Source organism: Eurytemora carolleeae, unplaced genomic scaffold, assembly GCF_000591075.1.
Source record: "Eurytemora carolleeae unplaced genomic scaffold, Eaff_2.0 scaffold453, whole genome shotgun sequence".
Taxonomy (NCBI): Eukaryota; Metazoa; Arthropoda; class Copepoda; order Calanoida; family Temoridae; genus Eurytemora; species Eurytemora carolleeae.
The window spans coordinates 54,501-70,000 of NW_019396460.1; the positions used below are offsets into that span (position 1 = coordinate 54,501).

Sequence of the window (15,500 nt, forward strand, 5' to 3'; positions counted from 1 at the left end):
CGTAAACATTTCCTTTAAATACGTTTTACTACACTAAGAAAATATTACTTTTGAATTATGACTCGCTAACTTCTCTTGCTCTATCCCCCCCCCCCTCGGATGATCAAATTACCAAGATATAAAATATATATATTCTTATCGATAAGAAGAATAATTCTACAGTTTTTGATACAGCGTCCATAGGCTTGCAATCCTATAAATCAGAGCCGTGTTTAAGGGGTTTTAGCCCCCTCATATCATGGACAAATTTCTTATTGGCTCCGCGGTTAAATTGATTAATTTAATGTTTTGAAAATAAAATAATTGTTTGTTTTTTTACATATGGAAACAGCCAATTTGAAGCAGCATGAAAGTCGTCTTTATGTTTTTAGGATTATAGTTCAATTTCATATATTAACTCCGTCAATTTTTGAACATGCAAAAATTGAAGACCAAATTTTGGTAACACTTGGATAATTCTTTAATTGTGATCACAAAATGATGCCGAGTTGAACACCCTGTACATTAGAATTTTCCAATTTTTAACTATTACAAATTTGAAAATTTTGCCTTGATCAGTTTTAGAGATATATTAGACATAATTCCATTACAAAAATTCAAAATCTCTTTAGTCTTAATTTCCTAAACTGTTAACAAAGACGACTTTCATTGCGCTTAATATGGGTTATAACTGTATAGTTAATTCATGGGTTTCTTCAGATTTTGTTCATTTTTACAATAAAATGGTTCAGCTGGTTTTATATATTCCTACTCCGAAAGCTGGCCTGATCATTGGGCCCAAGGGAAGCAAACTAAGGTATGTAAAACTAAAATTTGGAATAAATTCAATCAATTGTAGATACTTGTTTTGTTATGGCACTTATAGTCATATGCAGGGTATATGACAAGGTTCAGACAACGGTCAAATTGCAGTTTTTGAAAATTAATTGAAGATTCAATTAGCGAATGGGAAAACCCTTTATTTACAGTTTTTTAATTTAATGACAAAAATATGAACAACAAATTCATAAAAAAAATTGAACAAATAGAAATATTGGCAAATTTTTTAAAATTGTCTTTATCAATTGTCGCCTTCAGTATTTTTTAACATGCCTAACTAACCTAAAATAATACGATGAGATTCATAAAACCATATATTAGGAGGACGACGACTATATTTAAAGGGACTGTAAAGGAAAAATGAAAGGGGGTATAGGATAAAACCTGAGAATCTTAGGCGTTGAACGATACCTATAAGACATCTATCTGATGTTCTTGTCTCGAGAAATTGACATGAAACTGTGTCACAATTATACCAAAACGGACATATGTCCGATTTTGTATGAAAGTTGTAGCATTAATCAGATCATATCCTACAATTACGCAACTAATCTGAAAACGATTATATCCCACAGGACAGGAGCCTGAGATTCTCAGGTTTGCTCATATTATAATTTTTTATTTTGCATTTTGCATTTTTAATGGATATAATTGATAATATTATTATACAAAATCTGATATATGTCTTTTTTGGTATAACTTTGGCACAGTTTTATGTCAATTTCTCGAGACAGGAACATAAGATACAGGTATCATTCAAAACCTGAGATTCTCAGGTTTTATCCTATACCCCCTTTCATTTATCCTGTACAGTCCCTTTAAGTTTTGAATTTAAATTGTCCAACAATCAAGATTAACACAGCAAATGTGCAGAACATTTTAATAAAAACCGGTTTTTTTCAAGCTACTGGTAAACTTTTTGCTTTATAACAACATAAAGTAGACTTCAAGTTCCTTTAAAGTCGTCTTTGTATCACACAGTTTTAAGGGGTCCACTGTATATATATAAATATATATATATATATATTCTCTTGAATTTAAACCCAACCCCCCTTCAGAGAAAGAAGTTCATCTGTTTTCCATTAACACCGTATGCGTTCTACGTTAATATGATTGGGCTTTCCATTCCGTTAATTAAACAAAAGCCGTTAACAACCGGTGCCCAGTCCTAGTCAGGAGTATAGTGAATGGGCCATCAAATTTTAGTATACCGCCCTCAAGCACAATTGATGATCGACTAAATCTTTCCTTTTCCTGATTTTTTTTAGAGGGTGACCGGCAATGTATTGTGGTTGAACTGAATATGTAGAATTGTGGACACATTTTTTTAGGAATCATTTGAGACATATGAAACTATTCTACGACGTATATTTACTGAGTTTGATCGCAAAGTCGACTTTCAAAAATATCAATTTGGGTGATACGTTTTGAGAACCGTTTTTTAAAAATTTTTAAATAATGACGACAAAAATGTTAAAGATACGTCGTAGAATTGTTTTATATGTCTGAAATGAATCCTGTAAAATGTGTCCACAATACCACATATTCAGTTCAACCACCATATAATGCCGGTCACTCCCTTTAAACGTTTTATTGTTTTAGACAATTGAGTTGTATGCCAGGAATTTCAATCAAATTTGATACAAGGTAAGGTAAAACATGGATATCGAGGGACGAGTGGAGGGGAGGGGGTGAATTTTCTGGAGAAGAATTTTGAAATTCTTTGGTCAAATGCCTTGTATATAAAATACCAGGGGGGGGGTGAACATTTTTTGCCAAAGGGGGTGGGATAAAAGAGTAAATAAGTAGCCTGTAGCTACTAGCTAACAATAGGACGGTTACAGAGACTGTGTTGCTAACTATTTTATAGCCGTCAATAGGAGGACTAAATGTAAACCCAATTATATTCGTCAGTATTAGAAAACTCTATTAGTCTGGTACTTTAAATAGGTTGATTATAACGTTAATCAGTTTATTTATGTGCTTCAGGGTAACCAACCCTGATGGAACTTATACACTAACTATCACAGGTAGAGATGGGCGTGTTTAGCTTTTTTCATTTTGCTAGTTTATCATTCGTGAATTGCCCATTTCTTTCGTTTTTTCAAATTGTTCAAAAAATAGGTTTTGCTCGTTCTTAAAATTAAACCGTTAATTTTCCATCTATTTCCTTCTTTAGCTCACCGAACGATAGTTAAGTTAAATGGTTTGTTCAGTACAATTGTTCTTTCATAACAATCGTACATTTAGTGAAAAAGAAACTATTGTTTTTTATTTGTTCTAAAAAAACTATTTTATTTAAGTAAAAAACACGATCATTTTTTCAAAATCCTTTGAAATGATTGGTTTGTTAGGTTAAAAAACAATAGTTTTTCCAGTTTGTTCAACCAATTTTAATCGAATTTTTTTTCATTAGATTTTCAAAAACAATTGTTTTTCACTTCTCTGAGCTATCTAAGTCGTTCGTCCTTCGTTAGACTTTTTCTAAACAGCACTGTTGTTTCAGAAAAATTTCGTTCGTTCAGAAGAATTTAGTTCGTTCATAAAGACAATGCCCATCTCTAATTACGGGTATGAGCAACCAGGCTGTGGAGAGGGCTAAGCAGGAAATTAACAGGATATTTCTGGAGACTAAATACAGTGAGATTTCCAGGTATAAAAAGACTAGGACATTCAGGTATCAAGACCAGGACATTCTGGTATCAAGACCAGGATATCCAGATAACAAGACATGGATAGCCATATAACAAGACTAGAATATCCAGATAACAAGACTAGGAAATCCAGGTAACAAGACCAGGATGTCCTAGTAACAAAACTAGGATATCTAGGTAACAAGACCAGGATATCTAGGTAACAAGACTAGAATATCCAGATAACAAGACTAGGATATCCATGTAACACGACTAGTATATCCATGTAACAAGACTAGGATGTCCTGGTAACAAGACTAGGATATCTAGGTAACAAGACAAGGATACCCAGATAACAAGACTAGGATATCCATGTAACAAGACTAGGATATCCAGATAACAAGACTAGGATATCCAGGTAACAAGACTAGGATATTCAGGTAACAAGACTAGGATATCCATGTAACAATACTAGGGTATACAGGTAACAAGCCTAGGATATCCATGAGACAAGACTAGGAATAGGATATTCAGATAAATAGACATAAGATATTCATGTAACAAGACAGGATATCCAGGTAGCAATACTAGAATATCCATGTAACAAGACTAGGATATCCATCCAACACGCTTAGGATATTCAGGTAACAAGACTAGGATATCCAGGTAGCAAGACTAGGATATCCAGAGAACAAGACTAGGATATCCATCTAACAAAACTAGGATATCAAGGCGTCAATACTAGGATATCCAGGTAACAAGACTAGGATATCCAAGTAACAAGATTAGAATATCCAAGTACCAAGACCAGGATATCCATGCAACAAGTTTAGGATATTCAGGCAACAAGACTAGCTGAGATTCAGGTATCAAGACTAGGATATCCATGTAACAAGACTAGGATATCCATGTAACAAGACTAGGATATCCATATAACAAGACTAGGATATCCAGGTAGCAAGACTAGGATATCCAGAGAACAATAGTAGGATATCCTTGTAACAAGACTAGAATATTCAGGTAACAAGACTAGGATATCCATGTAATAAGACTAGGTTATCCATGTAACAAGACAAGGATATCCATGTAATAAGACTAGGTTATCTAGATAACAAGACCAGGATATCCAGGTAACAAGACTAGGATATCCAGGTAACAAGACTAGGATATCCATGAAACAAGACTAGGATATCCATGTAACAAGACTAGGATATCCAGGTAAAAAGACTAGGATATCCATGTAACAAGACTAGGATATCCATGAAACAAGACTAGGATATCCTGGCGACAAGACTAGGATATCCAGGTATCAAGACCAGGATGTCCTGGTAACAAAACTAGGATATCCACGTAACAAGACTAGGATATCCATGTAACAAGACTAGGATATTCAGGTAACAAGACTAGGATATCCATGTAACAAAACTAGGATATCAAGGTGTCAAGACTAGGATATCCAGGTAACAAGACTAGGATATCCAGGTACCAAGACTAGGATATCCAGGCAACAAGACTAGGATATCCAGGTATCAAGACCAGGATGTCCTGGTAACAAAACTAGGATATCCATGTAGCAAGACCAGGATATCCATGTAACAAGACTAGGATATCCAGAAAACAAGACTAGGATATCCATGTAACAATACTAGAATAACCATATAATAAGACTAGGTTATCCATGTAACAAAACAAGGATATCCATGTAACAAGATTAGGATATCTAGATAACAAGACTAGGATATCCAGGTAACAAGACAAGGATATCCATGTAACAAGACTAGGATATCCATGTAACAGACTAGGAAATCCAGGTAAAAGACTAGGATAGCCAGGTAGCAAGACTAGGATATCCAGAGAACATGACAAGGATATCAAGGTAACAAGACTAGAATATCCAGGTAACAAGACTAGAATATCCCCGTAACAAGACTAGAATATCCAGGTAACAAAAATAGAATATCCAGGTAACAAGACTAGAATAGCCAGGTAGCAAGACTAGGATATCCATGTAACAGACTAGGATATCCATGTAATAAGACCAGAATATCCAGGTAACAAGACTAGAATATCCAGGTAACAAGACCAGGATATCCATGTAACAAGACTAGGATATCCATGTAACAAGACTAGGATATCCAAAAAACAAGACTAGGATATCCATGTAACAATACTAGAATATCCATATAATAAGACTAGGTTATCCATGTAACAAGACAAGGATGTCCATGTAACAAGACTAGGATATCTAGATAACAAGACTAGGATATCCAGGTAACAAGACAAGGATATCCATGTAACAAGACTAGGATATCCATGTAACAGACTAGGAAATCCATTTAAAAGACTAGAATATCCAGGTAACAAGACAATTAGGATGTCTAGGTAACAAGACTAGGATATCCAGGTAACGAGACTATAGGATATCCATGTAACAAGACAAGGATATCCATGTAACAAGACTAGGATATCCATGAAACAGACTAGGAAATCCATGTAAAAGACTAGAATATCCAGGTAACAAGACAATTAGGATGTCTAGGTAACAAGACTAGAATATCCAGGTAACAAAAATATAAAATCCAGGTAACAAGACTAGAATAGCCAGGTAACAAGACAAGGACATCCATGTAACAAGACTAGGATATCCATGAAACAGACTAGGAAATCCATGTAAAAGACTAGAATATCCAGGTAACAAGACAATTAGGATGTCTAGGTAACAAGACTAGGATATCCAGGTAACGAGACTATATGATATCCAGGTAACAAGACAAGGATTTCCAGGTAACAATAGTGTGATATCCATGTAACAAGACAATGATATTCAGGTAACAATAGTAGAATAGCCATGTAACAAGACTAGAATATCCATGTAACAAGACTAGGATATCCATGAAACAAGACTAGGATATCCAGGTAACAAGACTAGGATATCCATGTATCAATAGTAGAATATCTAGGTAACGAGACTAGGATATCCATGTAACAAGACTAGTATATCCAGGTAACAAAACAAAAATATCCAGGTAACAAGACTAGGATATCCATGTAACAAGACAATAGGATATCCAGGTAACAAGACTAGGATATCCAGGTAACAAGACTATATGATATCCAGGTAACGAGACAAGGATTTCCAGGTAACAATAGTGTGATATCCATGTAACAAGACAAGGATATTTAAGTAACTAGACAAGGATATCCATGTAACAAGACTAGGATATCCATGTAACAGACTAGGAAATCCAGGTAAAAGACTAGGATAGCCAGGTAGCAAGACTAGGACAGAGAACATGACAAGGATATCAAGGTAACAAGATAGAATATCCAGGTAACAAGACTAGAATATCCAGGTAACAAAAATAGAATATCCAGGTAACAAGACTAGAATAGCCAGGTAGCAAGACTAGGATATCCATGTAACAGACTAAGATATCCATGTAATAAGACTAGAATATCCAGGTAACAAGACTAGAATATCCAGGTAACAAGACTAGGATATCCAGGTATTAAGACTGCACAATTGCAATGTTTCATGATCCTTTGACGATTTAAAATCATAACTTGAGTCTAAAAGTCGTCTTCCTATTCCGAAGTGTATTTTACTTTAGTATCCTGTACTGCTGGGAAGGAGGAGTTTACGAAACTGCCGAAGTTGAATTAGGTATCAATTGGTTGACAAGGACCGTCAAATTAACAGAATGTTAGAAATATCTCACAAAAAAAAATATATTTTTCTCTTATATTCTGTTCGTAATTTCAAAATTCCTGCTGTAAGTTCGAACACAATTTAGATGGATATTATATGTTAGAACTTTTGCCGTTTGAACTGTTGGTTGTTTGAACTGTTGGTTGTTTGAACTATTATTGTTTATCTAAACTTCTGATATGACATTGTTTGTATCCTGTAAAGTGTAGTTTAAATTAAACAATTATTTGCTCGTTGAACTGTTTTCTTTAAACATCAGCAGTTTTAAGTTATAACTTATAGGTCATACAATCATTTAAAAATAGTTGAAACGAACAAAAAAATATTTTAAATGAACAAACAAAATGAGTGAAGATCCTTTTCTGAACAATTTGAAGTCAGTATCAATTGCAAAAAGAACAAAATCACCTCATTTTATTTTATGAAAGGAATTATCTTTACAATACTTAACATCAACACAGTCTTCGCAATCAAAAATTATCTCAACTCTGTTCAGTGCAATTTCAGGTTTTCTGGCATTTTAGTTTTGTCAATTCAATCTTGGGTAGGCTGATAAACAATTAGAAATCCCTGTGGATCCCTTATTAAGAAGTCAATCAAGTGCATTTTCAAGTCTAAAGTCAAACATTACTGAAGTGTCGAGGCTTCTGTGTTTTTTTTTTATATATTTTTGAAATTTTTGTAACAAAAATCAAAGCCCTAAGTCAATCAACTGCTGGACTGCCTGGACACGGCATGAAAAAGTCTGATTATCGTGATTTTATCTTATATCTCTTCAAACTAAATTTAGGGACCCTATCTTGACTAGTTAAAAAAATATCGCAAAAAAAATAAGAGAAAAAATTAATAAAGTCTCATAACCTATAGCTGTGGACCTGATATATTTCTATTACACTACAAAAGATATACCTGGATTGACAGAACTAAAATCCCAAGGCAATAAACCTGAGATTGCTCAGTGTTAAGTAAGTCTCCATTTAAAAAGTTTAGCATGTCTGATTTACAACGGTATAGTCTTTAAACATTTATCTAGCCAAATAAATAATTAAAGGGAGTGTTCGCGAAAAATGAAAAAAGAATATCTCATTCAAACCTTATTTAGAGTTGCACAATGGCAAAGTTACTCTTCCGCTGGCTGATCAATCATACTGTAATCAAGCATACAGGATCAAGTCAATTAGGAACTTGACACAAAACTATCATCAGATTTTTTACAATATTTGTCAAACATTATTAATTGGATTGGGATGGGATTGGGGATGGGGATGGGGATGGGGATGGGGATGGGGATGGGGATGGGGATGGGGATGGGGATGGGGATGGGGCATGGGGCATGGCATGGGACTGGATCGGATCTGATCGGAATTTTTGAAGCATTTTTTTGTGACGCAAGATTAGATTAGATAGCAACAAATTTGAGGGAAAACGCCAACTTTTAATCAGAGAACTTTTTTAAATTTTCTCTGTACCATGTACACTAAACTTCATGATAGATCTACTAGTTTTAATAATGAAAAATCATTGAGCACTGAATATCATCAGATTAAAGCTTTTTATGTTTAACAAATTCATTTAATGCATAGACGATCTAATTGCGGATTTTTTTAATAGTTTCAATATGTTGTTTGTGAAGGCCAAGTGTAGCTGGATTAAGTCTGGATGGAATGGATCTCACCCCTCAAGCCACATTTATGCAAGGTACACATTGTTAAGAAGATGTTCAGATTTTGTCAATTTTCATATATTGAAAACTTTACAAAATTCTTAATATCTGCGGTAATATAAAGAGCACAAAAATGGCAAACCACATTTTTTAAATGCCAGGACTAGTAAAGAACATATATAAAAAAACATATAAAGCCCTTTGCTGTTCAATTAGATTTATTTTATTTGTTGCACCAGGTTACAAGGATGATATCGTTGAAAACACCTTTAACGTAGCTCTTAAGGAGGAAATGGCTTCAACTACTGAATTCACCTTCAGGTTTTGTGATATTTTGTATCTATTTGAATTCTTTAATTTTTTATATCCAGTGATAGTTTTGAATGAAATGATAACTTGCCTCAAACTCAAATCTAATTTTGTAGAGTGCATAGATCATATTTTAAATATGAATTTTTCTAGCAAAGTTTTGCACCATCAGGTTGGAAAGCTATAAGTTTTGCACCATCAGGTTGGAAAGCTATAAGGATTAAAAAATCATAGTTTGTCCTTTTACATTGAGTATTTATTTATTTTTAATTTAGTTTTAATTTTGGGCGAAGGGTTGTTTAAAGCATCTGTTTTTAGTTTGGGGGAAGGGTTGTTTAAAGCATCTGTTTTTAGTTTGGGGGAAGGGTTGTTTAAAGCATCTGTTTTAGTTTGGGGGAAGGGTTGTTTAAAGCATCTGTTTTTAGTTTGGGGGAAGGGTTGTTTAAAGCATCTGTCTTAGTTTGGGGGAAGGGTTGTTTAAAGCATCTGTTTTAGTTTGGGGGAAGGGTTGTTTAAAGCATCTGTTTTAGTTTGGGGGAAGGGTTGTTTAAAGCATCTGTTTTTAGTTTGGGGGAAGGGTTGTTTAAAGCATCTGTTTTAGTTTGGGGGAAGGGTTGTTTAAAGCATCTGTTTTAGTTTGGGGGAAGAGTTGTTCAATCATTTTGGATATGGCCCCAGAACAGTTAGGTAACGTTTTTTTTCAACTTAATTTTTTTTTTATTTTGTGTCAAATTTTATGGGACATATTATGCACTTAGGTAGCATTTCTAGCAGATAATCGTTTATTGGTATTTTTAATAAAATGTATATATATTTTTTCTTCACCAAAATTAGATTTTTAACTAACTTATTTAAAATTTTTCATCCCCATCAAGACAGTTCTAATGTTTAGTTTGCCTGTAAGAAATGGACGTGTTATGATGAAAGATCTGAAACAGAATAACTTAAAGTAAGTAAATAAAAACTAATTAATTTAATTTACTGTTTAGCATGTTCTTTTAAATTTACTGTTTTAGAATGGTCTTTTAAATTTACTGTTTTAGCATGGTCTTTTTAATTTACTGTTTTAGCATGGTCTTTTCAATTTATTGTTTTAGCATGGTCTTTTTAATTTACTGTTTTAGCATGGTCTTTTTAATTTACTGTTTCAGCATGTTCTTTTTAATTTACTGTTTTAGCATGGTCTTTTTAATTTATTGTTTTAACATGGTCCTTTAAATTTACTGTTTTAGCATGGTCTTTTTAATTTACTGTTTTAGCATGGTCTAGCATGGTCTTAAATTTTTCCTAATGGAAGTTTGAATGTTCTATTTAATATTTGGAAAAATAACGTTTTGATAAAATTGGTTTATAAATTTAATGGAGTTTTCTTATGAACGCATGAACCATTTTTGTTTAGGGGGTTTTGGAGTGCTTTCCTGAACCCAGGTTTAGCAACTAGGATTGCTAAGTGTCTTGAGGATAGTGGATTCATCTGTTTGAACAAAGACAACCCAGAGACATTCACCAAGGTCCACTTGTTGGTCTGGCCAGAGAATATTCGTAAACAGTAAGTTTTAAACTTTCATATCTTTTAAACTGTTTTGTTTTATGTTGTAGTATTTTTTTTATTATAGTATCATTATTCTATGCTTTAGTTTTGAATTGTACTGTTTTAGTGTTGTTCTTGCCCTTGATAAAGATTTGAACTCGCTGGCTCCAGAAGCAGATAATAGGCTATCTGATGATAAAGAGAATGCCATAAAACAAATACTATCGGCAAAGGTAATGAGTACTGAACTGGTTATGTTCTTAATAAGTAAAAAATCGTTAACTTTTAATTGTTAATCTCGAAACTGATTTGAAGTTGTCTAAAAGAGATTTTATTTTCAGAAAACCTTTAGCTCTGAACAAATCTTAGTTTTAAATATTTAGATTAAAATAACTTGACTGTAGTTAATTCCAATAACTCTTTACTTCCTCATTAGATTATGAAGAAAATATCAAATCAGATCAATTTTTACATTTCCTATTTTCTGGTTTTAGACCTTGAACGATGTGCTTCCTGCTGGTTCAAGTTTGAAGATTTCCTTTAGAAAGATGTCGTTAAAGGTTCATCCGGACAAGAATTCTCATCCAGGAGCCACAGATGCATTCAAGAAACTGAAGGATGCTTATCAAAGGTATTTTTTAAGGCATTTTCTTAAGTCAACTTTATCAGAATTTTTTAGTACTATTTTCATAATAGTCTATGTAGGATGAAAAAATAGTGATATTTCTTTTGTTTTTATTATGTTGGGTTATGGGTTAATACATGTCTGTTGGTAACCTAATACTTAATTTCATTTCATTTTATTCTAAAAAACTTTACAAGCATCTCCATTTTCTAATGAGCGAATGCTTTGATAATAGATGTTATTATATATTTACATTATATAACAGGCTCTCTAGTGGCAGCAGAGGTTCTGAGCTGGCGTTAAAAATTACTTCAAACCCCTCGACATCAACCGGAAAACCTCCTAAGGTTATCTCAGTTACCACCAATAGGTAAGTGATCTTTGATCTTGATAAAAAGCAGATTTAAGCAGGGGAATGCAACTAGTCTTCCCTTTTAGAGTTTACCTGGCAAATTAAAACTCAGACATGAATCTCATTTTTATATAAAACTTATATATTCGCAACCATTTACTTATTTGTCTTTGCTGCAGGAACCCATAAGTCACTTTCTAGTTTTTATTCTTTATTTTCCACTAAAACTTATAAGGAAACATTTTTTCTAAAGGGGAGGGAGGTAATGATTTTTCAAGAAAATATCAACCCCTGTCAGATGTTAAGATAGACATCAACCGGAAAACCTCCTAAGGTTATCTCAGTTACCACCAATAAGTAAGTGATCTTAGATCTTAATAAAAAGCAGATCTAAGCAGGGGAATGCAACTAGGGGAGGATTGCCAGCCACACCAATTTCTAGTCCGAGCCGCATTCTCCTCATTTTCTCGTCCGAGCCACCCCCAAATCCTCGTCCTTCCAATATTATTTTTTTTAAGTGTCTAGTCCTCCAAGATAAAACAATCTTTTAAAAATCGGGCCATGTTAAGGCATAAATGTAATATTGAATTTTACTAAATCAAAAAAAATAGTTTCAATTGAATTAATGTTTTCGAGTTCTATGTCCTTAAAAATGGTCACCTTTTTTACGCGCATTTTCAGATATTTCTGGTGTAGAATGCCGCAAATAATTCCGAAATTATTGAACTTAAATCTTTTTTCTTAATTATAGTGAAACCCATAGATTTTTTCCGGGTGGTTCCATGGGGAAAATGAAAGGCATAGGTATGCCAAATATTTTGCCCTAAGGTGGCCAGATTTGTTAAAATTAGTTTTATCTTCAAGAATTAGAAACTTTTCAACACATAATAAACGAAGGACGAGGATTTCGAGGTGGTTCGGATGAGAAAATGAGGAGAATGTGGCTCGGACGAGAAGTTGTTGAGGCTGGCCTTCCTCCCCTCATGAAACTAGTCTTCCCTTTTAGAGTTTACCTGGCAAATTAAAACTCAGACATGAAACTCATTTTTATATAAAACTTATGTATTCGCAACCATTAACTTATCTATCTTTGCTGCAGGAACCAATAAGTCACTTTCTAGTTTTTATTCTTTATTTTTCACTAAAACTCATAAGGAAACATTTTTTCTAAAGGGGAAGGAGGTAATGTTTTTACAAGAAAATATCAACCCCTGTCAGATGTTAAGATCAGTTATTACCCTTCCTAACATATTCAGTTAGGAGGAAGGGCTGTCAATAAGGGAATGAAATTTTAAGACAAAATATATACCCCTATCCCTTGAATTATTAGGCGGAAGGTGTGCACAGTTACAATGGTAACAGAAAACCAGCTGAATATTAGAGCGTATCTGAAAACATATGACAAAATATATACCCCTATCCCTTAAATTATTAGGCGGAAGGTGTGCACAGTTACAATGGTATCTGAAAACCAGCTGAATATTAGAGCGTATCTGAAAACATATGACAAAAAAGAGGCAAGTAAATGTCATCAGTTTTTTCAATATAAATTTTTTCTATCAAACATTTTCATGATCATCCTCTTACTCACCCTTTTAACCCTATCCCTGCTGGGGTTCTTGAAAACCAGGATACCCATGACCCCCCCTTCCCTCTAAATCCCATGTTTGATGTCCAAATATGACAAATAATACATCATTGGAAAGCTCTTATGCTGTACTTTTAGAATCTACAAAAGAAAAGCAAATTAAAAAAAAACTGTTTTGCTAAATCCGCGTGGTTATATATTAAAAAGTGAGGGAAAAAATGTCAAATAAATGATAAAATATTCATTTTAAAAAGTCCTATTGACCATGCCATTTCAAATATGCAAAAAATGCAGCAAAATTTAAATAACCTTCAAAATATACCAGGGTGTATATAATTCCATTTTTCTTATTCTTTCCCCCCCCCCTCAATTTTTATGATTTACTTCCCCAAAGTCGAAAGCTTAAAAGAGATAATTTTTAATATTTATATTGGGTATGTGGGGGGGGGGAGGAAAGAATTTAATACACCTCTTCCAAGAAACATTTTTACCGTCTAACTCTGGCCTTATATCTGTGCAGTCTAAAGAATTGTAGACCTTTGATATTTCTATTAATTTAATATGAAAATTTAAATTAGAATATCAAAGGTTGCTAAAATGTAGAAATTAGAAAATTTGAGTTTGAGTCGATGAAAAAGCTAGACCTAAAGATCCTGTTCGTTAATAAACAAAATATTTCATGGACGATGTTGTCATTCCGAAAAATTAAGGTTTAGAGAAATACAAAAGTCCATCTCTAGCGTGAACCCTTTAGATTAATTGTAAAATAGGCAAACAATCCCATTTTAGGACTCTAGTGCTCAGTTGTCTGAGAGGATTCGGAATGTACTCAACAACTGCTGGGAGAATATGGATGCCGAGGGTGGGATAGCAGATCCAGATGGGAGAACAGGTAAATTGAATTATTGAGGGGGGGGATAGCATATATAGTTGAGAAAATAGGTAAATTGAAGACTTGAGAATAAGTTATTAATACTAGGCTTTTAAGGCGCTTCTTTTCCTATTAACAATATTAGTTTTAAATTGTTGCTCTGAATGTCGGCCATTCTAATCTCAATTTGTTGCTGTGAATGTCGGCCATTTTAATCTCAAATTGTTGCTCTGAATGTCGGCCATTTAAATCTCAAATTTTTGCGGATTTTTCTTTTTTCAATTTCGATTGTCAATATAAATTCTCTCGGGTCATCACACAAAATTGGGATACAATCTGTTCAGCCATTTTGACATTTTTTGGACGCAGACAGACAAACAGACAAACAGCTGCAAGAAAAGTATATTATATTATTATTACAACAGGTTTTTTAAGTAAGCATCTTGAGGATTTCTAAATAAATTAAAGTATATATAAAGGACACTATTTTGTATTAAAGTATTATGAATTTATATATTCCCAACAAGCCAAATAACTTTAAAATTCAGTGATGGTGATGGACCAAACCTCTGTAGAGTAAAAAAGTAGATGTTAGTTCCACATTTATTGAAAATATATTTCGGTCTGGGTTGACCCTCGTCAGTTCTTGAGATTGTTTCTTCACAAAGATTAAAAACAAATAACGTCATATGAACACAAACGTCATTTAATGGTTTAGCGTAATTTTGTTTAAATTACAGAGCATAATATGTGACGTTCCTAAACCAACAGGTGACCCTGTGACTTTTGAGAGCCAAAATGTGAAGTTCATAAATCAAAATATGACTTATATTGATAGGGGCTAGGGGGAATATTTTTTAAATCTGGGAGAGGGGGAGTTTCAAGCTCTATTGAGGTGAGCGGGGAAACAAAATTGAGACTTCAATTTGCAAGCTCTTTCCCGTTTTTGAAACTTATAAACAAAATTTTTTTATCTTGGACAAAAGTTAAAATTAGGCAGAAATATTCAACATTTTTTTGCTTAAACTTCTAAAATGTAAATTGAAAATCCTTCCAAATTATGAGTTATTACTAAAGGTGTGAAAATCGAGCTGGTCAAACAGATACTAGACAGGATATACTATGCCAAGGAGGTTGTCTTTAAGGGAAACCCAGAGATACTCGAGGTAAAAGTAGTCTTTTTTAATTCTACAGCCAGAGGCATAGTTCTAAGGGTAGGGGGTTTGCCACCACCCCCAGGCTCCTCCCCCCCCCTCACTAGTAGAAAGTACTTTAATCATATTTTTGTGAACAAAGACGACATTCTGTCCACAGTTTTCTGGGTCTCACTCTACAAACATAGGGATGGATTGTTTTTCCTTTTTTAAAAACAATGAAGAATAAAAATTGCAATTAATTGT

The 15,500-nt window shown here is 33.6% G+C and overlaps 1 protein-coding gene across 2 annotated transcripts in view; it reads left to right on the forward strand.

Moving 5' to 3' along the window:
* The first annotated feature begins 703 nt into the window (after positions 1-703).
* LOC111703703 (uncharacterized) overlaps positions 704-15,500 on the forward strand; it is a 23,575-nt gene continuing 8,778 nt past the window's right edge. The window contains exons 1-17 of one of the 2 annotated variants that reach the window (XM_023475731.1): positions 704-796; positions 2,422-2,466; positions 2,809-2,849; positions 3,391-3,472; positions 7,064-7,116; positions 8,264-8,342; positions 8,795-8,859; positions 9,064-9,145; positions 9,770-9,820; positions 10,026-10,082; positions 10,533-10,682; positions 10,792-10,897; positions 11,159-11,295; positions 11,555-11,659; positions 13,077-13,158; positions 14,019-14,121; positions 15,178-15,266. In XM_023475731.1, coding sequence (XP_023331499.1) covers positions 723-796; positions 2,422-2,466; positions 2,809-2,849; positions 3,391-3,472; positions 7,064-7,116; positions 8,264-8,342; positions 8,795-8,859; positions 9,064-9,145; positions 9,770-9,820; positions 10,026-10,082; positions 10,533-10,682; positions 10,792-10,897; positions 11,159-11,295; positions 11,555-11,659; positions 13,077-13,158; positions 14,019-14,121; positions 15,178-15,266 — 1,401 coding nt within the window. In that variant the 5' untranslated portion in view covers positions 704-722. The remainder of the gene's footprint in view (positions 797-2,421; positions 2,467-2,808; positions 2,850-3,390; positions 3,473-7,063; positions 7,117-8,263; positions 8,343-8,794; positions 8,860-9,063; positions 9,146-9,769; positions 9,821-10,025; positions 10,083-10,532; positions 10,683-10,791; positions 10,898-11,158; positions 11,296-11,554; positions 11,660-13,076; positions 13,159-14,018; positions 14,122-15,177; positions 15,267-15,500) is intronic. The other variant, XM_023475732.1, reaches the window with a different exon arrangement.